The 26,886-nt window shown below is 42.3% G+C and overlaps 2 protein-coding genes across 2 annotated transcripts in view; both read right to left on the minus strand.

Moving 5' to 3' along the window:
* Window positions 1–26,886, minus strand: part of LOC144686108 (uncharacterized) — a 114,688-nt gene that overhangs the window by 69,276 nt on the left and 18,526 nt on the right. The window contains exon 7 of the mRNA XM_078551254.1: window positions 24,962–25,300. Coding sequence (XP_078407380.1) covers window positions 24,962–25,300 — 339 coding nt within the window. The remainder of the gene's footprint in view (window positions 1–24,961; window positions 25,301–26,886) is intronic.
* Window positions 10,933–25,037, minus strand: LOC144686000 (uncharacterized). The gene is made up of 7 exons (XM_078551116.1): window positions 24,614–25,037; window positions 20,388–20,492; window positions 16,170–16,268; window positions 15,448–15,543; window positions 13,999–14,055; window positions 11,421–11,473; window positions 10,933–11,288 (listed from the first exon to the last, which is right to left on the minus strand). The coding sequence occupies exons 1-7, from the start codon at window positions 24,882–24,884 to the stop codon at window positions 11,217–11,219; spliced, it is 753 nt and encodes a 250-aa protein (XP_078407242.1). The 5' UTR covers window positions 24,885–25,037; the 3' UTR covers window positions 10,933–11,216.

The following is a 26,886-nucleotide window of genomic DNA, read 5'->3' on the forward strand; positions in this document are numbered from 1 at the left end:
CCTGACCTCGGTCGTTGGTAAGATTTTAGAGTCCATTATTAAGGATGAGATTTCAGAATACTTGGAAGTGCATGGTAAAATAGGGCAAAGTCAGCATGGTTTCATCAAGGGGAGGTCATGCCTGACAAATCTGTTAGAATTCTTTGAGGAGGTAACGAGTAGGTTAGACAAAGGAGAGCCAATGGAAGTTATCTACTTGGAATTCCAGAAGGCCATTGACAAGGTGCCACACAGGCATCAGTAAGATAAGAGCCCATGGTGTTATAGGCAAGGTACTAGCATGGATAGAAGATTGGCTGTCTGGCTGGAGGCAGAGAGTAGGGATAAGGGGGTCGTTCTCAGGATGGTGGCCGGTGACTAGTGGAGTTCCGCAGGGGTCAGTGTTGGGAGCACAACTTTTCACTTTATACATTAATGAATTAGATGAAGGAACTGAGGGCATCCTGGCTAAGTTTGCAGATGATACAAAGATAGGTGGAGGGACAGGTAGTATTGAGGAGGCGGGGAGGCTGCAGAAGGATTTGGACAGATTAGGAGAATGGGCAAAGAAGTGGCAGATGGAATACAACGTGGGCAAGTGTGAGGTCATGCACTTTGGTAGGAAGAATATAGGCATAGACTATTTTCTAAATGGGGAGAGAATTCAGAAATCTGGAGTGCAAAGGGACTTGGGTGTCCTAGTCCAGGATTCTCTTAAGGTTAACTTGCAGGTTGAGTCGGTAGTTAGGAAGGCAAATGCAATGTTGGCATTTATTTCGAGAGGACTAGAATATAAAAGCAGGGATTTGCTGCTGAGGATTTATAAGGCTCTGGTCAGACCACATTTAGAATATTGTGAGCAATCTTGGGCCCCGTATCTCAGGAAGGATGTGCTGGCCCTGGAGAGAGTCCAGAGGAGGTTCACGAGAACGATCCCAGGAATGAAAGGCTTAACATATGAGGAAAGTTTGAGGACTCTGGGTCTATACTCGATGGAGTTTAGAAGGATGAGGGGGGATCCAATTGAAACTTACAGAATACTGAAAGGCCTGGATAGAGTGGACGTGGAGAAGATGTTTCCATTAGTAGGAGAGACTAGGACCCGAGGGCACAGCCTCAGAGTAAAGGGAAGACCTTTTAGAACAGAGATGAGGAGAAACCTCTTTAGCCAGAGAGTGGTGAATCTATGGAATTCATTGTCACAGAAGGCTGTGGAGGCCAGGTCATTGAGTGTATTTAGAACCGAGATAGATAGGTTCTTGATTGGTAAGGGGATCAAAGGTTACGGGGAGAAGGCGGGAATGGCGGAGCAGACTCAATGGGCCGAATGGCCTAATTTCTGCTCCTATGTCTTAGGTCTAATGAGTTGATTAATGGCCTTAATAGGCCTTTGGCAGTTTGGTGGGTGTGCAGCCAACTCTGGCGCGCACCCGCTGAACTGAGGATCGGAATGACGCGTGGTGACGTCGGGACGCACGCCTGACATCTCCGCACAACATTTTACACGTCGGCGAGTGGGGCCCACCCCTGCACGTTGACCAGAAGATTCAGGCCTTGAAGCTGACTTTCGTCTGGGTGCTTTGCCTTATCTGTGAAGGTGATACTTCATGTATTCTGAATCTTCCAGGTGGCCCCTGGTGACACTGGTCACATGATCAGTCACTCGTTCTTCAATACCATTCCCTGTATTTCAACTTTGAATCATTATGCACCTTTGTTTCATGGATAGCAGATAAGTAATATTGGATACACAAGAATAACAGTAAAATCCTCATTGTAACGATTATTTTATTTACATTTTCATAAGGGTACTTATCAAAAGCAATAACTCTCATGTGTCTCATGGTAGGACAGCAACTCTCATTGAGGTTACTAAAGCACCATGGCTCTATGCACACTGTATTTATAATAAATTAGTTTGGACACTAAACTAGAATTATATAGAATTTGGTGTATATAAATGGGCCATTTTGGCTCAACCTCAAGTGGAAACATCTTTTATCCTATCAAGCACCTTTATAATGTTAAAGAACTCTATTCAGTCACCCCTTGCTGCGTCCAAGATTGGATGAATAGACAGATGGACAGAGTAATTGTTAGATTGGGAAATGGAATTGAAGAACAATGAGAAATTGGTTAGCAATTTTCATTTTATTAAGTTGTTCAGTTGTTGGAATTTGAAAAGCAAACCCCTGAATCTTATTAAAAGGGGCTGAGAAATGGGAATGAAGCACACCCCCACCCCCGACCCTTTCCTGAACAGTGGGTAAGTCATTTCATTGATCACTATAATAAAGTAAAACAAGAGTGTTTGTGCCTGACAGAGGAAAAAAATCACTTACTTTGTGTGAGAACAGTCTGAAGTGGAAATACAAAGAAACTTAAGATCAAAACACCTGATGTTCTGCTGCAGGTAAATTGTAGACTCATTTCACAGATTCAGCCTCTTTCCCTGTAAGAAATATACATTCTGATATAGAGATAATATATATTATATGTAATATAGAACCACCTGAAGTAAAACTGAATAACATTTTTTGAATATGTTTAACATTCCAGATATGGTGAAGAAGAAATGAGGTAAAACACATTGTGAAATTATTGCCTCACTGGGAACTGGGAACTATAAAATGTACAATAAACATTTTCAGTAAAGTACTCCACCACTTCCTGTGATGATTGTAGCAGAAGTCATTTCATAAAATTTTAAACTGTGCAATTAATCTATTCGGAGTAAGATGTGATGCATCTTGAACCCATCCTGTATCCATGATCCACAAAGAATTCTGCTTAAACATAAAATAATTTAAGTGAAAAAAGAAAATATATGTAATTTTCTTATTATAGGACGAATGGGCAATATTACAGTTGCAAAATACTTCACCATAATTTTCACTTATATATAGTTAAATTACACTGATCAGAAAACTGATGAATTTTATGCAAGTCTATAGATTAACAGCAAGTAGCATTTGACGTGAGTAGACAATATGGCAGGAAAGCCAAAAATCAGCTTCATGACGTCGTGTAGCCAATTTGCGATCACCTGCTCCACCTGTCAATGGCACTCCGCGTTTCCCGCTGCCAGACATCAGGAATGTTATTTTAATACATCTGTCTGTAATTATAATCCCTGCCAGCCGGAATCATCCCCCATGCTGGATCATCCGGGCACGTCGATGTGATTGCACGCTGACTTGTTTCACTCGGGACTCCGAAGTCTGTTTGCCTCCCGCGCTTCAGGCAGCACTCACGGTCATCAGCGCCAGGGTTCCCAGGCTGAACCACATCATTTTTAGCAGTGTTCACAGGCAGGTCTCTACGGGAGTGTCTTTTCAATGTCCTTTAGGGAAGGAAATCTGCCATCCTTACCTGGTCTGGCCTACATGTGACTCCAGACCCACAGCAATGCGGTTGACTCTTAAATGCCCTCTGAACAAGGGCAGCTAGGGATGGGTAATAAATGCTGGCCCGGCCAGTGACGCCCACATCCCGTGAACGCATAAAAAAAACTGCAGCCTGCAGGCCAAGGGCTGGACTGGGGAAAGTGGGTTTCCCAGGATGTGTAGAGGGATCACATGCTGATCTATGCAAGTGGCCTCAAGATGTTGAGGCCTGAAGAGGCAGCCTCCAGGGGACATGAGGCCCGATGGAAATGTGAGGGTGTGTGTGAGAGAGTGAGTTGTGACGTCCCTTGATCTGGCAGTGAGTGAGATGCCAGTGAATGTATGATGGCCTTGTGAATGCCTGAGTTCAGAGTGATGAGATTGTTGCCATACCCTGGGGGCACAAATGAGATCATTAATCCTCTTTCTGAACTGGAAGAAACCTCTTCTGTGCAGTATTGTCACTGACCACCACTGCCACCATCTCCCAAGCTGGAGCAGTGCGATTGCTGAACCTCCTGTGGCCAGAACGGGGATGGAGGTCATCACGGCCGGCCTCCGAAAGGCATTTCAGTGATGGGTCACTGAACTCGTCTTGGCTTTCAGGGCTATGTATTTACTGGAGCAGTCCTGGGCTGCAAGCATTGAGAACTGCGTGCGCAGCTGCAGTTTAGATATGGCGCTCGATATGAGGAAATGGTGAGGTAATGGCTTAGAGGGTGATTCAGAGGCTGCCCACCAGCGAGACAGCATGTTTCCTGTGGCTGCATAATTAATGAGTCGGGAAGCGGACAATGCAGCGTGAAAAGCCGCCCTTGCAGCTGGGAGGTAACACATCCTTTATCCCCGCACTTAATGCAAATCTGGGACAATTACGCCCATAGTCCCAAAACATAACAATCTTAAAAATGCCATATTTGTAACACCTGCCACTGTACATGTTTAATACCAGTTAAATCTCTCTCATTTTCTTGTTCATTGATTTGAAATGTTAACTGTTTCTTTTCCACAACTTCAAAATCTGCTGAGTATTTCCAAAATATACCCATTCATAGGGTGTGGGCATCGATGGCAAGGCCAGCACTTATTGCCCATCCCTAATTGTCATTGAAAAGGTGATGGTGAGCTACCTTGTTGAACTGATATTGCTCAGGTGATGAATGTACACCCACAGTACTGAGAGGGGGGGACCTCCAGGATTTTGACCCAGCAACAGTGAAGGCAAGGTGATATATTTGTGTTCCCATGTATCTGCTGCTCTTGTCCTTCTGGGTGGTAGCAGTCGTGGGTTCGGAAGGTGCTGCCTATGGAGCCTTGGTGAGTTGCTGTAGTGCATCTTAGTGTTTGATGATGCCTCTCTTAGTGTCACTGTAGGTCAGACCAGGTGAGGATGGCAGATTTCCTTCTCACAAGGGCTTTAATGAACCAGATGGGCTTTTACAACTAAAAAAAATGACAGTTTCATGGTCACCATTGCTGCAAGGAACTTTCAAATACAGGAAGTGCTGAATGCAAAGTCAGGACATTATTCAAGCGCACACTATGATCTGCCAATCAAGTTCATCCATAATGTTTCAATTTTTTTTCTCTTACATTTTATTTTGTGACTTTTGCAGCTCTTATCTCCCAGAGAAATATGTTCAACTAAGTTGAGCCTCACTGATCAGTTAAAGAATTGAATGGCCAGTGGAACCTTGGTGGCCAGGCCTTCAGCTGATGATGTCCGAAGCTCTGGAATTCCCTCCCTAAATCTCTTTGCCTTTCTATTTCTTTCCCTATTTCCTCATTTAAGTTACTCCTTTAAGTCCATCTCTTTGATCAAGTTTTGTTCATCTGCTCTGATAACTCCTTTAGTGGCTTGGAAACAAACTTTGCTTCATAACATTCCGGAAAGCATCTTGCAATCTATTATTATTTTAGAAGGCATTAAGTAAATAGAATAAAAGCCAAAATACTGAGGATGCTGGAAATCTGAAATAAAAACAGAAAATTCTGGAAAAACTCAGCAGGTCTGACAGCAACTGTGGAGAGAGAAACAGAGTTAACGTTTCGAGTCCGTAAGGCTCTGAAGAAGAGTCATGTGGACTTGAAACGTAAACTCTGTTTCTCTCTCCACAGATGCTGTCAGACCTGCTGTGTTTTCCCAGTTAATTTTCAGTTAAATAAATAGAAGTTTTTTTCAACAATGAAAACCTCAAACAGAACCAGAGGGTCATTTGGAAAACCAGAAACACCAAATTGAGTTGTTACCACAATGCGTCCTTCTGTACCTAGTGCCTTGAAAATATTAAAACCTCCCAAAGCAATTCAGGGAAAGTTATCAAATATGACACCAAGTTGCATAAGGAGAAATTAGGGCAGATGACCAAAAGCTTGATCGATCTTAAGGAGTGCCTTAATTACAAAAGAGAGGTAGAGAGCTGCAGAGGTTATGGAGGGAATTTCAGAGCTTGGAGCCATAGCAGATGAATTCAGAGCTGCCAGTGATGGAATGATTAAAATCAGGGAAGCTCAAGTGGCCAGAATTGGAGGATTGGAGATATCTCAATGGATTGTATGTCAATAGGGTGATGGGTGAACAGAAATTATTGCACGTTAGCACACAAGCACCAGGTTTTCGATGGCCTCAAGCTTACAGAGCTCAAGAGCGTGGGAGACCAGCCAGGAGTCTGATAGATTAGTCAAGTCTAGAGCAAGATATAACAAAAACATAGAAGGAAACTGTTACATTGATCGAGCAACAGACAGGAAAGCTTCAAAAGTGTAAAATGGTAATTGACAGACTTTGTTTTATAAGAAATCCACTGGAGTTTTATGCAAAAGGAGTTGAAATCTTATCAATAAATACTTGATGTCCTTGTTCAGTCTAAATTCAAAGATCAAAAATTATGTAAAATCACGGAGCAAATTGCTGTTATTCAAAGGCATTTAGATAAATCCTTTAAATAGAATTATGATTGCAGTAAGATAACCTACCTTGTGGGAAAAGAGTATTAAAGTGGTTCAGAAAGTATGCAGCTAAGCTCCTGGTGCAGAGATACCCAACAAGCTGCTGTTTTCAGTTATTACATTACATAAAGTAATTGACGTTGTCTCTTGTGAAATTACAGGACAGGCGAGCTTCCTCTCCATTTCCAGCTCAGGATTTAGACATCAGTAGAATTGTGGGTGTTTAGGCTGAGATGCAAAATTGCTCAAAACAGGAAAAAGAGGGTAACATGAGAAAAAGGAGCATGAGTAGGCCATTTGGCCCCTCAAGCTTATTCTGCCATTCAATAAGATCATGACTGATTTGATTATGGCCTTAACTCCACTGTCCTTCCTCAAAACTCTTGACTCCTTTGTAGATTAAAACTCTGTCAATTCAACCTTATACATAGTTGCTTGGTTGTGCAGAGCTTGAGTATTGCTGCAAAAAGAGACATGCTGTCAAAGCTTTTCACCTTGCACTCATCAGGATAGACCACAAGAATACCAAAATTTCAAAGGGAGCACGGTGCTTATATGTTAGAAAGTTGACTCTGATTAGTTGAGACATCGCCATGGAAAATGCACGAGGGAACTAATGTCTTCCAGGCTTTTGTTTATTTCAAAAAAATGCAATGTGTGGGCATGGCCCTTTTGCCTGCAGTGGACATGTCCCCACATGTGATTATGTTGCTTCTAGCAAGCATAAGTGAGCTACATTGAGGGCCCAACTGAAAATCTTAAATTGGTTGTTAGTGTAATTTTTAGCCCACTCAGGATTGTTTAGCAAGTGCTGTCCAATCACAGAATCACATTTAATGGTAGACATGTTCTGTGTTTTGCAAGCATTAAAGGTAATATCCTCTCAGCATCAACCCTGTCAAGCCCCTTCAGAATCTTGCATGTTTCAATAAGATCACCTCCTCTTCTTCTAAACTTCATTGAGTACATGCATAACATGCTCAACCATTCCTTAAAATGGGAAATATTAAGTTCCAAACCATTTAGTGATGGGTAGCAAAAGGATCTGTTTAAGAACCTGTTAGAATAATTACAGAATAGACTAGTAACTAGCAAAGGTACAAGTACTCAACTGTGAAAGAGCTAATTTCAGCGATCTAAGAAGAGACCCAGCACAGGTAGATTTGAAAAAAGTGATAGCAGGGTAAAGCAGTAATGGAACAACAGAGGGCATTCAGGGAAGAGATAGTTCATATACAAACTCAGCAAATGGCTTTGGAGGGAATAGATTGAGTGCCCAAAGCTAATGCATGACAAAAGAAATAAAACTTAAAACTGAAAAAGGAGGGTTATGACCAATGTCAGGAGCAAGCTTCAGTTAATAACCAGTCTATGGAAAGCATAGGATGGAATTGTACCTCCGCCACATGGACTGAACAGTTCAAGAAGGCAAGTCACCACCAACTTCTCAAGGGTAACTAGGGATGGGCAATAAATGCTGGTCCAGCCTGTGAAGCCCACATATCCTGAATGAACAAAAAAAAATATGCAGGAGACAGAGAGATTCTGAGAAAAGATTAATAGGCAACATTGAATTGAAACCTAAACATATAAAGTGAAAACTTCTGAGTTTTTCTCTCTCCTTCAGTCTGAGGTATATATTTGCCATCTGCCTCATTCTACCTCTTACTCATGTCCTCACTGTATTGAGGTCAAGGCGTCAACACGTTACAACTGACAACAAGCTAGCACATCATCAGAAGGGCCTACACCTCCCAAATAACCCTGAATGTAACATATGAAACTTGTAATATATGCTGCAAAGTGGACCCCAAATTATTAATTTTGAAGAAGGAAATTCAGAAGGCTATGAAGGTTTTAAGAAAGGTACAAGCTTAAAAGGTCCAAGATTGGATTTTTTTTACCCTTATTTGGCGCATTTTCCATCACTTTACATTCAGGAGTGAAAAGGTGTATGTTTTTTTTTGCATCTGGAAAGGGGGAAAGTTTGAGGATCACTTTGGGAACATATCTCCTTGGCTGCAGTGGCTGGCACCTTGATTGTGTGGCAAGGAGGCCTGTGATTTCACTCAGAACCCTGTCTGATGACTACAAGGGGCTATTAATAGCAAAAGTCTTCGGGACAGAGACAGAGCTAGGACATGCTGACAATCAAAATTCTATCCCCTGTACTTCCATCAGGGAGAGGTGCTTCCAGGATTTTCAGGTTAAGCAATAACTGATAAGATCTTATTGCCTACTAATTAGGAACACCACTTTTCTGTACATATGATTAATCCATTGTTACAATTATGATGTTGATAAGATTGTTATTTCAGAATTGTGTCTTTAATTTAAGGGTAAAGTGAAGTGGGTCACGTTACCTGTTCTGAAGTCTGCCTGACATCAAGTCTTTGTGATTTGATTGTTAAAGATTAAAGGGGGCCCAGATTGTTTTCCTGGGAAAAAGGTGCACGGGGTTTACGATTGGAGACAATGACAGCAGCCAGTGTGCTAACAGTGGATAGACTGTGATTCTTTTAAGTCCCAGAATAATGTTTAGAACGTCAGGTTTAAAACAGTTGCACTTTCAACTGCCCATTTAAATCCAAAGTGAAAGAGAGTTGGGCACTTAAGGAAAGCTAATCAGCATTTCTAGCTGGATACAAGGCCCATGTCATTCATATTGCCATGAAAATGGCTTTGAGAGGGGAAGGAATTCTAAAATATCCCTGAAAACTCTCAGACATTGGTCGACTGCTAGGATCCCGGAAAGAGAGAACAGGTAGAGGCTAAAAGTTTTGATGGTTCACAATGCAGGAATGCCGGTGAGAATTCACACTCAAACTGAAAAGACCAAATTGGTGATGAGTTGAAACTGGACTGGAATATTTGTCTAGGTTTAGCGAGAGGAAGAAGTCTCCAGGAAAACCTACACTGTGAATGGCATTTCTGGAGTTAAAATGTTCCAGGCTAGGAAAGGAAAAGTACAGAACTAAACTTTTAAGAATCACTTTGGACTGATTTTGTGAGTATTGAGTATCTACTTAAAGGAGTGTGGAATGTATACCTGTGAAGTGTGTTTTCTAGGTTGTGCAAAAATAAGGGCAGTTTTCTATTTTGTGGTTTAAAGTATAAGTTGTCAGCAAAGGTAGAGTTTATTCAGAAGTGCTTTTAGTCTTTTGTTACAGGAAACTGCTTAAAATGTGAGATCTTGTTGTATCTTCCTTTCAGCTATTAACTGGAAGTTCAAATTTCCTTTTTAAAGTTATTGGTCTCTACAGAGATCATAACACCATTCCCTATTATCCCATTTTCACCTGCGGTGTTTTGATGGGATATGGGACAATGAGGAATGGATCAATCAATGCTACTTCCTAATGTCATAGTCATAGAGTCATAGAGGTCTACAACACAGAAAAAGCCCCTTCGGCCCATCGAGTCTGCGCCGGTCAAACAAGTACCTAGCTATTCTAATCCCACTTTCCAGCACTAGACCCATAGCCTTGTATGCCATGCCATCGCAAGTGCACATCCAGATACTTCTTAAATGTTATGAGGATTTCTGCCTCTACCACCCTTTCAGGCAGGTTCTCACCACCCTCTGGATGAAAAACTTCTTCCTCACATCCCCTCTAAACCTCCTGCCCCTTACCTTAAATCTACACCCCTTGGTTATCGATCCCTCCACCAAGGGGAAAAGTTGCTTCCTGTCTACCCTATCTATGACACTCAATTTTATATTCCAATGTTATCCAGGAGTTAACACATCGTTTCCTTCTTTATTCCTTCATGGGCATCACTGGCAAGGCCAGCATGTGTTGCCCATCCCTAATTGCCCTTGAGCTGAGTGTCTTGCAAGGCAATTTCAGAGGGCAGTTAAGAGGCAACAACATTGCTGTGGGTCTGGAGTCAGATGTAGGCCAGATAAGGTAAGGATGGCAAATTTCCTTCCCTAAAGGGGATTAGTGAACCAGATGGGTTTTTATGACAATCGATAATATTTTCACCATCACTATTACTGAGACTATATTACAGATTTATTAACTGAATTCAAATTCCACCGCTACAATGGTGGGATTCGAACCTATGTCCCAGAGCAGTAGCCTGGACCTCTGGATTACTAGTCCAGTGACATTACCACTGCACCAACATCTACCTATAAATTTCAAATCCATCATTACGCCATCAGCTAATGTAGATTTGGAGAATGGTCCAATGGTGGAGTTAAATTCTGTTCACATCAGTATGGCATAAGGAAATAGCGCAGTGACTTAGACTCCATTACATATGATTGGCAGCAATAATGCGCGTACTGTCATCATTTCCACCTAAGAATATGGGCCTGAAACCAACAGACGATGCTTAAATATGTATATTCATTGGGTTTTTGTTTCTTCTGAGAAAAGATTGTCGTATTCTCAAATATATTTGCATAACAAAAGCATTCATGAGGTTGATTTGTGAAACTCACAGTCGTAACCAAAGATCGCTGAGTGAATTGATTAAATACTGCTTGCTGTTAAAAGGATGAATGTTCCACAGTGACCCAATCAGATAAAGAGAAACTCAAGGTTTAGTGACACATTGCATAGTTGAATCCTCATTGTTGGTTATTACAATTGAGATATTAATTGAGTGGGCAGAGCACCATGGAACATTCAATTTATTTTTCATAATGAAACCTTTTTTACACAGTATCTGCAGAAGCTGTGAAATGATTGTTGAAACCATATCAAGAGAACAATTTCTATTGCAAGTTGCTTTCATGTTTCAAAAGTATGAGGCAATGATTATTTTAAATCAGAGTAGGTGCATAGGAAGAAAGCTCCAGTTTTTTCTGTGGTTAAAAATATTAATTCACAGAAACATGTTATGTTTTATATATCTGACTCCAAGCTATTCCTGTCTCTCCTGTGAAGATTATTTATATTGTGCTTTTGCTACTTGTGCATAGATGACAGGTGAAACATCTTCCTCTGAAGGAGCCAGTTCCTGCAAGACAGAAATTAATCACTTCTATTAATGTGATCGATTATTGCATCTCTTCTCATCAATAATTTTACGAATGTTGTAGATATTGATAATTTAGGGTGCAATTTCATGACTCGGAATCAATGTACTTACAGTGTCTGAAGATTGTGTGTTCCGCTGTGTACTCCCTTCTCCCTGTCTGCTCCCTGTGATATTCAACATCATTCCAATTAACGAATAATATTGACAGATCAGGCTGAAAAAAATGACAAATGGCATACAAACATCCTCGATTTATGGCATTCACTCATACAGCCAATAGCCAGGTTTGATCTACATGACTCACATCCATACTAAGCATGGCGTTTCCACAATGTGCTACAGGGAACATCACAACACTCCATCCATCATTGCTGGGAGATTGCATGACCCATTGCCGGCTCATTCAGGTGCTGTTGGAACTGGGTGCCCTTTGGATGGGTTATTGGAAGAAAGTGGAGCCGGAGATAGTGGGAAATGCTCCGTCAGTCTTATTCCCACTGTAGCAATATCGGCACGATTAAAGGAATGGAAGTCAAGTGTGAATTGTCACCACCCCTTTCCTGATCATTAATGCCCAGGAAACAGGTGTCAGCTACATACCCAAATAAAAATTAGCTTTATTTAGATCAATTTGGGATGAATTTTCAATGTCTTTCACATCGTCAGGACATGTGAAAGCCTCTTGCACACTTTCAGAGTTTAATCACCGTGCTCGGCAACACACCGACAGTTAGCACTCTCTCAGCCTAGACTGCAAGTAACAAGGCTCAAAACTGTGACCTTGCTTCTCAGAAGCAAGTGTGCTGACCCTGAGACAAGCTGGTACTCAGAGGGCTGAAACAAGTTTCCTTCAAAGCCACATGTTCAATATTTGACATGATATTATTCAAGAATGTCAAATATTTTCCTTTGATTCTGGTTCCACATTGTTAACAACTTCAATAGTTTGTTCAAAAATAGTTACAATAAAATGGTTGTCCATTAAAAAGCTTCTTTCTGGAAATATTTCCAATTGCAAAGGCATTATCAATGCTATGAATAAAATTAGCAACAATGCTAATAGTTAGCATGCTTTATTGTCAGTGAAGGAAGTAATATGGTCCCTATGTTCAATGTATTTGTTCTCAGGTAGTTGCTAACCCTGGTCAGAGCCACATTTATTGCTCATCCCCACCTGACTTAAGAATTCTATATTGAAGCAAGTATATACTTCAGAGATGGCTAAAGGTTAACCACGTGGTTTAGGTTAGCATCCCACTGAAGCCACAAAGTAAGTGCCTTTCTCTGAGGGACATTACCACAAGTTCTCTGGTGCTGGCCTACAAATGGGGAGATTTATTAGATTCAATTTCTCAACATAACATGGCCGAATTGGAACTCATGACTTTCAGGTTGGTGGCCCAGCACTTTAGTCACCATTATACTTTATTTTGCTGTTGAGGCACTTGAATGTTTTTTTCTTATTTATTCTTTCACACGATATGGGCATCGCTGGCTAGGCCAGCATTTTTGCCCATCCCTAAATACCTTTGAGAAGATAGTGGTGAACAGCCTTCTTCAACCACTGCAAGAGGTTGTGGGTTTGGAAGCTGCTGTCAAAGCCTTGGTGAGTTGCTTCAGTGCATCTTGTAGATGGTATACAGTGCTGCCACTGTGTGTCAGTCATGGAGAGAGTGAATATTTACTGAGGTTAATGGGGTGCCAGTCTAGCGGGCTGTTTTGTCCTGAATGGCGTCAAGCTTCCTGAGTGTTGTTGGAGCTGCACTCATCCAGGCAAATGGAGAGTACTCCGTCACACTTCTGACATGTGCCTTGTAGATTGTGGGCAGGCTTTGGGGAGTCAGGAAGTGAGTTACTCGCCACAGAATTCCCACCCTCTGACCTGTTCTTGTAACCATAGTATTCATATGACAGATCCAGTTCAGTTTCTGTTCAATGGTATTGAACAGGATGTTGATAGTGGGGGATTCAGCAATGGTAAGGTCATTGATTGTCAAGGGAAGATGGTTGGGTTCTCTCTTGCTGGAGATGGTTATTACCTGGCACTTGTGCAGCACAAATGTTATTTGTACCTTCTCAGCCCAAGCCCGAATGTTGTCCAGGTCTTGCTGCATTGGGCTACTTTTGAAGTGTGCTCCATGTTGTAATGCAGGAAACACTGCAGCCAATTTGTGTGCAACAGACTTCCACAAACAGCAATGTGATAATAACCAGATCATCTGTTTCTAATTGATGTTAGTTGAGCAAAAAACATTGCCCAAGATAATCAGGAAATCACCCCTTTATTCAATAAATTGTGCTATGGCTTTTTTTTAGTGTCCACCAGGGAGAGCATACAGGGCCTCGGTTTAAAATCTCTTCTGAAAGACGGCATTTCCAATAATACAGCACTGCCTCAGTACTGCATTGATGTGTCAGCCTAGATTTTGTGCTCAAGTCTCTAGAGTGGTATTTGAACCTACAACCCTCTGACTCAGAGAAAAGAGTGTTCCCCACTGAACCACAGCTACTCAGCACTTTGAAGTGGTCGAGTATGAGGAGCTTTACCCTCGGACTGCTTGATGTTGACATCAGGTGCCTCAAGGTAATTCAGGCTAAATAAGGTTTATTACCCAGCAGTAACATCCCTCACCTTGAAGAACACAAAAATAAAAACATGAGAAAGAATTGCAACGTTAAGTTTCACTACCTGTTGCTTTTTTCTGAAAATCAATAGATCCATAATGAATATCTTCTCTCTCTGTATCTGCACAGAATAAGACAGAAATATAGAATTTGCATCAATATATGTGGTGCATGAACACATCCCAAAACAAGTTGTGAATTTCTTTTAAAGTGAACTTAGAATGATAACATTTTATACTGAGTTTAAAAATGATTTAGTTAAGTCCACAACTAGGGTCTTAAATCTATAAAAGCAAAATAATACATAGATATGATTAGCATGTTAGCTAAGGTAGATTAGGAAAGTCCATCAAACTATATGATGGCAAACAATCAATTTAAATAATTAATAAATAATTTTCAAATATGCACTACTTTAACACACAAAACAGCACAGAAAAGAGTGGTATAATTTTGATTAATCAAAGATGTTAAAGTTTGTATTAGATCAAAGGAAGAGGCTTATAACTTGTGAAAATTCAATGGTTGGCAGGAAGGCAACAGGCATCTTGAAATAAGACGGTTGAGGTGCAGCTGGTGTGGGTTGGGGGTTTGGGCTGGTGTCGGGCATGGGGGGATGTAGATTTCTTTAAAATTGTAATCGGTTTTGACAGAGTAGATACATGTTGGGGGGGGTGGGTGGTTGGGTAGGTGGGTGGGGGGTGAGTTTTAACGGGAAAGGAGAGGCGGGTGTGAGTTAAATCCTAACAAGTGATGTCGAGTTGGGATCCTGACAACATCCAGCCCATTTCTAGGCTTCACACGGGGGGTTTTGCTCCTCTATCCCATTATGTTCCAAATAATTTTTAGCCTAATTTTTCTCACCAAAACATAAAACCTCTCATTATCTAAATTGAAACTTATTTGTCAATTATATGCCCATTCTTTAAGTTTATTAATGTCTTCTTGTCATTTACTGCAGTCTTCCTCTGTATTGAATATCACTCCCTCCCCTGACTAATTTGGTATAGTCCACAAATTTAGAAATTGTTTGTGTTTGTAAAGTCTAACTCATTAATATAAATTACGAACAGCAATGGTCCAAGCACTGAACCAGCTTTCCACCCTCCTTGGAGCTGTCGAGTAGGTAATTAAAATATCCCAGTCGGTCATTAACTGCTACTTTAACCAACCATGCCGACGTGTTCTGGTCGGGCCGAATGGTCTCTTTCTGTGCTTTATATTAGATTTAATTTCAAACAGCCATTCCTATTGTAAACCTTTGATATATACAATGACCAGGGTGGCTGAATAAATATGTTTCTGTATTGTGCTTGAGCCCTGCCAGTATTGAGCAGACCAGTATTATATTATTAAAGAGTCTTAAAATCTCTCAGTATTTACCATTGCAGATCTGAAGTGCTTCCCACTCAAAGTATTAAACTAGAAGCAAAATTTAACAGAATTAAATTTGTCAGTCTCTATTTTAACAATACCCACACAGATGGAGCCATCGTATGATTCAGTTACTCACTGTCTTTTTCTGCCTTTCTACTGACAACTGCATATTCATCGAATCTACTCGTCTCAGGCACCGCAGTCTCGTTATCACCCGGGAAATAAGATTTTTCTGATTAGAACGTGAGAAAGACTTGATTTTTAAAGAAGTTGTATCAGGCAATTCTACAATACTGCTACATGGCTAATGAGACATACTGAAATAATTTGGAAAATGGAATCAGACCCCCAGGAAACAAACCAATATTGTCTAAAAAGGATTGTCATGCTGTACTATATCACTGGTGCTAGTTGTCACAAGTGGTTTTAGAAAAACTAGAGTAAGTTTGACAAGTGTTGGAGACATTTAATGGTTGTCGGGTGATATCTCAGGAAATGTACAGCCACACATCGAGGGGAAGGGTTAAGGACTCAAAATACAGCTATTGTTTCAGAAGAGCTATTAATTGGAATATTTGAGCAGTCTATATAACACAGTACCCTACAAACTAAGGTTTAGAAAGTACCTGGATTACAAGAGTCTGCAGTGAAGACCAAACAGTAAAATTGGGAACTTATTAGGATGGTTACAATTCATTACATTTACATTCAACCTGATATTTGGGTGTGACAGAATAAAAGTGCAAATTGCTGTGTTTTTGAAGTGTAATTGAAAAATATAAATGGGGATACATAACTGTAATGAACAAACAGAACGCAGCACTTGTAAAATTCTTATTTGAACGGTTTAAATGTTACCTTGTATTTGCTGAACTTCATGAAGATTTGAATAAAGCTGAGATGCATCTTCTGTATTTTCCCCTGGTTGCAGAGCTTTTGGTCTTTGACTTTCCAAACCTGTTCATATAGAGGTCACCTATTAACCCACAGTCAGCTTTCCTTATAAACGTCATACATTCTTATCAATAAACTCTGCTTCAAAATGGACCACGAGACCAGATATTACAAACATTGTGACAAAATATAATAGATATATCTGCAAATATCAGATCCAGAGCTGGTGATACTTGACTTGACACAAGCCCCACTCCGAGTTGCAGGAAAGTCAAATAAACATCAAACCAGTCAGGCCACCCAGCATTGATCTAGGCACCAGCAACGAAAAGCATATCCTGTCCAATTGGCACTGCAAAATTCACCTCACTAGCATCTGGGGATCTCAACCAAGGACCAGTCAAGTAATAGCCTGACATAGTCATACTCACTCAATCATGTCTTCCAGACAATGATCCAGAATTTTCCACCACCAAAAGGACAGCCCCACCAGAGGTGGCGGCACAGTGGCATTCAGTCAGGAGGTTGTGGCCCTTGATGCCTCAACGTTAACATCAGACCCATGAAGTTTCATGGTATCAGGTTAAACATGGACAAGGAAATCTCTTACTGATTACCACATTCGTTCAACTGATGAATCAGTATACCTCCCAACTGAATGCCACTTGTAAGAATCACCGTGGGTGGCAAGAGCATGGAATGTACTCTGGATGGGTACTTCAATGTCTGTCACCAAAAGTGGTTTGGAAGGTCCACGACTGATCGAACTGGCTGAATCCTGAAGGAAATATCTGCCAGACTCGGTCTGTGACAGGGAGTGAGAGACTCAACAGGACATAAAAACCTGTTGCAGATTCATCTGTCCATGACCATGTTGGCAGGAGTGACCAGCACACAGTCCTTGTGAAGATGAAATCCCATCTTCGCATTGAAAATACCCTCCAGTATGTTACGATGAGTGCGATATATTCAGAGTAGATGTAGCAGCTGGAAACTGGGCATCTGTGAGTCACTGTAGGCCATCAGCAACAGGACAATTATATCCAATCACACTCTACAGGGAGGTGGTAGCGTAGTGATATTGTTACAGGACTAGTAATCCAGAGACCCAGGGCAATGCTCTGGTGAACCCAGATACAAATCCCACCACAGCAGATGGTGGAATTCAATAAGTACCTGGAGTTAAAAGTCTAATGATGACCATGAAACCCTTGTTAATTCTCATAAAAACCCATCTGGTTCACTGAAAGAAATCTGCTATCCTCACCTGGTCTGGCTGACATGTGAGTCCAGAACTACAGAAATGTGGTTGGCTCTTAAAAATACCCTCCGAATAAGGGCAATTAGGAAAGCTATACATGCTGGCCTAGCCAGCGAGGCCCACATCCCAAGAACAAATAAAAAAAAAGTCTGTAGCCTTGTGTCCCGACAGCCTCTCCCATTACCATCAAACCAGGGGGCCAACCATGGCTCAAGGATGAGTGCAGGAGAACATGCCAGGACCAGCACCAGGCATTCCAAAGGATGTGTTGCCAACCCAGTGAAGCTACAACATTACTGATCAAGTTGGCTGCGTGCATTTCAAAGAGCGGAAACAGCATGCGGTATACTGAGATAAGCTCTATCATAAGCAATGGATCAGATCAAATCTCCCCAGTCCTGCCACATGAATGGTGATTGACAATCAGACAATTAACTGAAGGAGGAGGCTCAACAAACCTTCTCATCCTCATGATGGGGAAGGCAAGCACATCAGTGCAAAAGACAAAGCTGAAGAATTTGCTACCATCTTCAACCAGAAGTGCCAAGTGGATGATCCATCTCGGCCTCCTACTGATGTCCCCAACAGGAGGAGGGTAATTCAATTCACTCCAAGTGATAGCAAGCAATAAGTGAACACACAGAATACAACAAAGATTATGGATCTTGACATAATTTCGCTGTAGTTCTGAAGACTTGTTCTCCAGGACTAGTCACACTCCAAGCCAAGCTTTTGCAGTACAGCTACAATACCCTGCATCTAATCAACAATGTGGAAAATTGCCCAGGTAAGTCCTGGCCACAAAGAAGCAGTACAAACCTAATCCAGAAAATTACCACTCCATCAGTTTACAATCATCTAAAAAGCGATGGAAGGTTTTATCGACAGTGCTATCAGAAACTGAGCTACAGGCCTCAGTATAGGAGCTTAGTTGGAGCATCTATATAAAATACTGTGGCAACTAGAACAGGTCAGAGGCTGAGAATTCTATGGAGACTAACTCATCTCCTGACTCTCCTAACCTGTCCACCATCTACAAGGCACAAGCCAGGAATGTGATAGGATTCTCTCTACTTGCCTGGATGATTTCAGCTCGGATACCATTCAAGAAGCTCAACACCATCGAAGACAAAGCAGCCCATCAGGTTGGTGCCCCATCTACCACCTAAATATATACTCCCTCTGCTATTGGTGCACCATGGCAACAGAGACAACAATGTACATGTTGCACTGCAGCAAATGGCCAAAGTTTCTTTGGCAGTGCCGAACTAAACCTGGGACCTCTACCAAAGAAGACACCAGCAGGTGAATGGAAACACCAGCACCAGCAAGTTCTCTTCCAAGGCACACACCATCCTGATTTGGAAATATGTCACCATTTCTTCCCTGTTGCTGGGTCAAAATCTTGCATCACCCTTGCTAACAGCACTATTCATGTACTTGCACCAGATGGACTGCAAAGGTTGAAGATGGCAGCTCAGCACCACCTTCTCAAGTGCCATAAAGCAATAAATGCTGGCCTTGCACTCATGCCCACATCCCATGAGTGAATAAGAACAGAGACACAAACACATCTGTTTATGTAATCCCACATCAGCAACAACTTACATCACTTTAGTGCCTTGAATGTCAATGAAATACCCCAAGGTGCTTCAAAAGAGCATTATAAAATAAAGTATTACACCAAGCCTCAAAAGGAGATATTGGGCAGTTTTCATCGTAGGCAACGGGGATCTCACCCTCTAGCTGGTGAGCTGGTGAGGGACCCGCATTGCCTACTTTTGGGAAGACCCGGTAAATTAAGTGCCAGCTAGGCACATAACTGTGCAGCGGTGGGCCATCCCCTGGATCAAGGACCTGGAGTGGAAATCCCGCCTGTCAGTTAATTAGAGACTAGAGGCTTTGCATTGCTCTGCAGTGACACTGGGGGAGGGGTGGCTGCTGCTGGTAATGCACCCACCCGAAACCCAGGATTGCACAGGGACCCAGGCACAGAGGGAGTTGGGGGGAGGTCGTGGGGTGGGGGTTTGCGGTGGAGGATGTTCAGCAGCAAGGGCAGGGGTTGGCTTTCAGTGAGTTCCCAACTTCCGGATACCGCAGGTTCCTCGAGCAGGCACTCAGTACCCAATAACAAGAGACCTCCAAGCAACACCTAAAGGATTTGGTTTTTGAGCTCCCCCCACCTGCCGCTGGGTGAATACCATTAATGGCCCACTTAAGGACCTCAATTGCCAACAGGGCAGGAAGGCCATCCTTGAGCTTTCGTACCGCAAAATCTTTGGGGGTCAGAGGCAGGAAGGTGGTGGGGTCCACTTCCTGCCCTATTAAATTCCCCCCACTGCCATCAAACCTACCTCAGGGGAAAGCCTTAAGTTCTGCCCAGTCAGTCAGTTGACCAAATACTTGGTCAAAGAGGTCAGTCTTAAGAAGTGTCTTAAATGAGGAAAGGGACGTAGAGAGACAGGGAGATGTAGGGAGGGAATTCCAGAGCTCAGAACAACTGAAGGCATGGCAACCAATGGTGAAGCAATTAGAATTGGGAATGCACAAGAGGCCAGAATTGGAGGAGCACAGAGACCCCAGACGGTTTGTGTATGGGGGAGATTATAGAGAGAGGGAGGGTCAAGGCCATGGTGATCTGAAAACAAGGGTGAGAATTGTTTAAAATCAACACGTTGTTTGATCAGGAGCCAATGTAGGTCAGCAAGCAGAGGGATGATAGGAGGACGGGACTTGCTGTGAGTAATCAGAGTGGAATACATCTTATTATAAATGATAATTATAAGTACAGCTATAATTAGTTATAACAAATTATAAACAAGATGTATTTGTAATTCTTAATTTCTTGAAACATGTGCCACATTCACATTCACTTGAATGTATGAAAGCTGAAATTGGTTGCAACAATTTTCCTATCTTACCTGCAGCTTTGCACTTTATCCTCAGCACCACTGCCAGGATAATGAGAAGGAGAAAAGCCAGGCTCACAAAAATAACAACACTGGTATGTTGAAAAGTGTAAGAATCTGTGAGAAGAATAAGCACAGATTTTACATTTAGTTTATAGTTTAACTCAGAAGAAACTAATTAAGCTCCCCTCATGACCCAGTAGATAAACCTTCTGCCTGATTTGTATCCAACCATACAAACCAGTAGATCATAGGTTTAATCCCTGATACAAGTTAACTGACCTCACTCAGGAATGTTGGAGTGTCACAACTGTCCTCAGTCCCCATCAGTTATAGAACAGAAAATATAAATCACACAGGGTTCTACCTCCTGGTTGCATTCCAACAATTGCTTCAAGTTGTGTGCAGATGACTGGTAAGCTCAGGATTTGATTCAGCTGTGAAACCTCATGCTGTACAATAGGTGAATATTGCTCCTTTACAAGGTTATACTTGAATAATGACTATTTGAATGAGAGCTGCATTCAATGGGGTAGATTTTGACTTTGTGCGACAGATAGAAATGGATCAAAATAAAATATTGAACAAGACATAATGGTCTTGATAATGCTTCCTCAGTAATTGCTCTACAATACATATTAGAGCAGGAAGACGCTGGTATGTGTTTGTAACCATGATGCACCTCTAACCAAATATACAATCTAGGTTAATTTTTCAGAGGGAGCTGGGGCAAGTGTGGATGAACATTCCCCTGGGATGGTGAAGAGATACATCAGCAACAACTCACCCCATGTACCACCATCACCTGGTGGCAGGTTGGAGGCGACCTTCAGTAGAGACCTGGAAATAGCCAATTGTCCACATTGTGTCAGGTGGGAAATGGTGTAAAAGACGGGTTAGCAAAAGAAAAGGAACAGATTGTGGTTTGGGAAAAACTATCAAAGTAACCCTCTTGTTCAAGATTGCTTGTTTAAATAAACATGGCCTTACAATGAATGTTTTGATAATTTTTTATTCCTAACTTTGATCACAAGTCAAGAGCTTAAAGAAATTATCGAAGACTTTGTACTGAGAGTGGCCTCCTATTATTATTATTCAGTTCAGCAGAAAATGATACAAATATGATTCCAGCACAATCATGATGGGTCGAATGGTCTCCTGATCTGTATTACATTGTGAAAAGAAAGCCATTTAATCTCACAGAGCTCACTTCCATAGGTTCTGTCCCAAAATTTTACAGGGTGATTTTCCTGGTCTTAATGTCAAAATAGAATCTAAAAGATGGGCACTTGGTGCAGAAATGATGGATGCAAATCCTGTGCTCCTGTTTTCCACCTGAACAGCATTGCATCTGTATTTCCAATATGGTTTTCACATAGTTGTCCCTGAAGTTAGTTGACCAATATAAATGACGTGTGACTGAGTGTTGCAGCCCTGTGCACTCAGACTATTGCTGGCTACAATTCAGAGGCAAACTTACTCCAAACCAGGAAACCAAGAGCTATAAAATTTAAATTAGTAAACGGAAAGCGAGTTATTTCTGCTCCCTTCCCAATCTGACGTTACATGGATGAGGACCAGTGGGGCAGGGGTTTATGGGTGGCAGGGCTTCCTGCTCATCAGCAACCTCTATCCATCAGCTGAAAATTGCAACCGGATGGGAAAAGGTTATTAATTGGCCACTTAAGGACCTCAATTGGATCAAGGGTGGGTGGGCCCACACAAGGCCTCACCCGCTGCCTGTTAAACCATGGACACGTGTGGGCAGGTAAGCTGCATGAAAGGCACTCATGAAATTTTATGAGCCTCCCATGCTCTGCAAACCCACCCTCAGGGGACAGTAAAATTCTACCCAGTAAGTGGAATGGACAGCCCATTCTATTAGTCCCTGTCCACTCATTACTTATCAATCAGCCCACATCCAATCATTCCTTCAACAAGTGTTCACCAATCATCCAATCGTTCGATGGACAATCCTCCAATTATTTTGTTTAAATTCAATTACAGGATGTGGATTTTGCTGGCTTGGCCAGCATTTATTGCCCGTCCCTAATTGCCCTTGAGAAGGCAGTGGTGAGCTGCCTTCTTGAACCGCTGCAGTCTATTTGGTGTAGGTACACCCACAGTGCTGTTAGGGAGGGAGTTCCAGGATTTTGACACTGCGACAGTGAAGGAACGGCGATATATTTCCAAGTCAGGATGATGAGTGACTTGGAGGGAAAAGCCCAGGTGGTGGTGTTCCCATCTATCGGCTGCCCTTGTCCTTCTCGATGGTAGTAGTCGTGGGTTTGGAAAGTCCTGTCGAAGGAATCTTGGTGAATTCCTGCTGTGCACCTTGTAGCTGGTAGACACTGCTGCCACTGTGCGTCGGTGGTGGAGGGAGTGAATGTTTGTGGATATGGTGCCAATCAAGTGGGCTGCTTTGTCCTGGGTGGTTTCAAGCTTCTTGAGTGTTGTGGGAGCTGCACTCATCCAGGCAAGTGGGGAGTATTCCATCGCACTCCTGACTTGTGCCCTGTAGATTGTGAACAGGATTTGGGGAGTCAGGAGGTGAGTTACTCACCGCATGATTCAAAGCCTCTGACCTGCTTTAGTAGCCACAATATTTATATGGCTAGTCCAATTCAGTTTCTGGTCAATGGTTACCCACAGGATGTTGATAGTGGTGGATTCAGTGATTTTAATGCCATTGAACCCCAAGGGGTGATGGTTGGATTCTCTCTTGTTGGACATGGTCATTGCCTGGCACTTGTGTGGCATGAATGTTACTTGCCACTTGTCTGCCCAAACCTGCATTTTGTCCAGGTCTTGCTGCATTTGGATATGGTCTGCTTCAGTATCTGAGTCGTCGCAAATGGTGCTGAACATCGTGCAATCCTCAGTGAACATCCCCACTTATAACTTTATGGTGAAAGGAAGGTCATTGATGAAGCAGCTGAACATGGTTGAGCCAAGGACACTACCCTGAGGAACTGCTGCAGTGATGTCCTGGAGCTGAGATGATTGACCTCCAACAACCACAACCATCTTCCTTTCTCCTAGCTGTGACTCCAGCCAGTGGAGGATTTTACCCCTGATTCCTATTGACTCCAGACCAATTGATCCTGACCAATCATATCTAGCCAACCACCCACTCATTTCTTGACCAATCACTCCCTAATCATCCAATCATCTAATCATTCACGACCAATCATTTGGAAGTTAATCACTCCTTGGACAATTATCCAAGCATTTCCCTCATTAATCGATGCTTAACCAACCAGTCAATCATCAACCTGCCAATCAGTTCTCGGCCAATCATCCTGGCATTCAGCAAACATTCCACTCAACCAATCCCTGCCAATTGCCTCCACTTCTGGAAGTGACATTGGTCAATTTGAAGTCAGATTCAAATGAGTGCTTGAGTCAAGTGTCACATTTTCTATCATTATGCAACATAAACCATAAGACGTAGGAGCAGAAGTAGGCCTTGTGGCCCATCGAGTCTGCTCCGTCATTCAATGAGATCATGGCTGATCTGATAATCCTCAACTCCACTTTCCTGCCTTGTCCTTATAATCCTTGATTCCCTTTCTGTTTAAAAATCTGTCTATCTCAGCCTTGAATACACTTAACGACCCAGCCTCTACAGCCCTCTGTGGTAACGAATTCCACAGATTGACTACCCTCTGAGAGAAGAAATTCCTCCTCATCCCTGTTTTTAATGGACGCCCCTTTACTCTGAGATTATGCCCCCTGGTCCTCGACTGTCCCACAAGGGGAACCAACCTTTCAGCATCTACCCTGTCAAGCCCCCTAAGAAACTTTTGTTTCAATAAGGTCGTCTCTCATTCTTCTAATCCCCAATCAGTACAGTCCCTACGTACTCAACCGCTCCTCATTAGAAAATCCCTCCTTACCCGGGATCAACCGACTGAACCTTCTCTGGACTGCGTCCAATGCCAGCAACACTGGATGCAAGGAAATCGACTAAGTTACGGTCAACTAGTGACAGAGGGGACTTAACATGGAAAGGATTCCTTATAGAAGTGTCATGGACATCAAAGCTGAAAAAAAATAGTCTCCTTCAGTTTCTCTCCATTGTGTGGTTTGAGTTTTATTTGTGCAGGTATGTTGTGAACTTTCACTGATACGGAGTGCAATAGAATATAAAAAATAAGAGGTTTTCATAACAAAAGATCAGCAAGTGACAAGAACCTTTGATGTGGGTTAAAAAGATTATCGTCTGAGACACTTACTGTTAACCTTCAGATAATGTGGAATTAAAACCTTTGGAATGTTTTGATGAAACAAAACACATGTCCAGTTCCTTCTGTCTCGGTCGGCATTCTGAATAATCAGCTGTAACAAACCCTGTTCCTGTTTCTCTTCCTTCAATGTTTTCTCTACAACAGTTTTGCCATCACTATTGATCCAAACCAGTCTCATTGATTCAGTGACATCAGAGACAGAGCAGGTCAGGGTAACGGTGTCTCCCTCAGTCACTGCATCAGATGGTTCAGCTGTCATTGTGTAAACAAGAAAATCATTCAGATTTTAAACATTGACTTGATCATTGAAAACAGCAGCAACATTCTGTCTCCTACCTTTAACTGTGATTAGTTTAATGGTCACCATTTTATACTTCCCCGAAATACATGTGTAAACTCCAGCATCTTCAAACAGGACAGGGACAATCCTCACACTGAAACTCTTGCCATTAAAATTTGTCTCTGTGGGGACCAGACGATGCCCAAAGTAGGTCCTGTTTACATCGATGGGCTGAGATTTTGATGCAGAAGCTATTTCTTTCTTTTCACTCTGAAAATAACGCGACCTCCAGGTCCATTTAGTTTTAGTGGACTCAGAATGAGCTTCACAAATCAGGTCGAGTTCACTGTGATCTGTGCTTGACCGATAAAGTGTATATTTCTTATTGTGTAAATCTGTAACAGAGAGACAGGAGACAAGGTGTTAGATTTTTATAGCTGCTGAGATATGGATCTTCTGAATTTCCACAGGGACAAACAACACTCTCCTGGCATAAGTCAGCTGGGAGTGCAGCATTGGGACAGGGAAATTGGCCAGAAACTGGCTACACTGGCTACTGACCCAGGCTGACTATTGTTTAAACACTGGGTCGTGGCACAAAATCCATCTGCCCCAAACATGACCCCTCTCAATGTGATGCTGTTTCCCTAAGGTCTGCAGGTAATTACCAACTTGTTAATCAGTCTTGTTAACGAAGCATCTATAAATGCTTCATACATATAGTATTAGACAATTCTGATCCCCTTGGGTTGTTGTCAGGTGGTCAGACAAAGAGAAAAGACAGGTCCATCAACCACTGCAACGTCAGTCTAGATTGATAGAGAAAGTTGAAAGGGCAAGGTTGGTCTAAGCTCAGAGGTTTAGCGTTTTGAAGGGCAGTTAGGAGTTAATTTGTTTAAGTTGTTGACCTGTTGGTTTTGAGCAGTCTACCATATTCATTACTACATTGGCCCAAATCTGCCTGTCTTTGGATCGTTGGAGATGGGACGTACATCAAGAGATGGGCGGCAAGACCCTGTGGAAGTCCGGACGCACAGAGATACCTAGGAGTTGCCCAGGAACTTTAAACTTCCAATGGGGCTGATTCCCTGCCTCTGGGACACTCTGCAAATGTCTCCGACCTGAACTTGAGTCAGATACGTGAGACTTACCTGGAAGCTTAACCAGGAAATGTTAGTCAATTTAATACTTGGTCTAACAGCTGGGTAACTCAACTGAGCACCACAACCAAGACACCCCCCACCAATCATTCTTCCAACATCCCAATATCCCCTGACCCTACCCTAGTTTACCCCCTCCCCCACCGAACAGACCTGACTAGCACCTTGACTAGCCCCCTGACCCTATTACCCACATCACCCACTCCCCACATCACTCATTCATTCATCTCACCCATTCACTATCCCTCACTCATTCATTAAAGGACTCGGACCGTTAAGAAATTACCTGAATACAGCAGTTACTGTCAGAGGAAGGGGGCATGGCCCCTGACGTGAGAAAAATCTTTTTCACACGAGTTGTTTGGGTCTGGAATACACCGCCTGGAACTGTGTGGAGGCAGGTTCAATGGAAGCATTCAAGAGGGCATTGGATGATTATTTGAATAGAAACAATGTGCAGGGCTATAGGGAAAAGGCACGGTCATAATGCTCATTTGGAGAGCCAGTGCAGACACAATGAGCTGAATGGCCTCCTTCTGTGCTGTTACAATTCTGTGATCCCAGAATAAATGGCCAGGAGTGTTTTTTTTATTGGTTCCTGTGATGTGGGCGTCACTAGCAAGGCCAGTAATTATTGCCCTTGTTCAGAAAGCATTTAAAAATCAACCAAATTGCTGTGGGTATGGAGTACGTGTCGGCCAGACCAGGTAAGGACAGCAGATTTCCTTCCCTGAAGGGACATTAGTGAACCAGATGGCTTTTTATGACAATTGGCAATGGTCTTGTGGTCATCATCAGACTTTCACTGAATTCAAATTTCA

This window comes from Cetorhinus maximus, chromosome 10, assembly GCF_964194155.1.
Source record: "Cetorhinus maximus chromosome 10, sCetMax3.hap1.1, whole genome shotgun sequence".
NCBI lineage: Eukaryota > Metazoa > Chordata > Chondrichthyes > Lamniformes > Cetorhinidae > Cetorhinus > Cetorhinus maximus.

Coding starts and splice junctions, on each gene's coding strand:
- LOC144686000 (XM_078551116.1), bottom strand. CDS start 24,884: ATGACAGCTGAACCATCTGATGCAGTGACTGAGGGAGACACCGTTACC. Junction 14,056..15,447: donor TAGAAAGGCAGAAAAAGACA/GTGAGTAACTGA, acceptor TATTCTGTGCAG/ATACAGAGAGAGAAGATATT. Junction 11,474..13,998: donor TTTTCAGAAAAAAGCAACAG/GTAGTGAAACTT, acceptor TGAATATCACAG/GGAGCAGACAGGGAGAAGGG.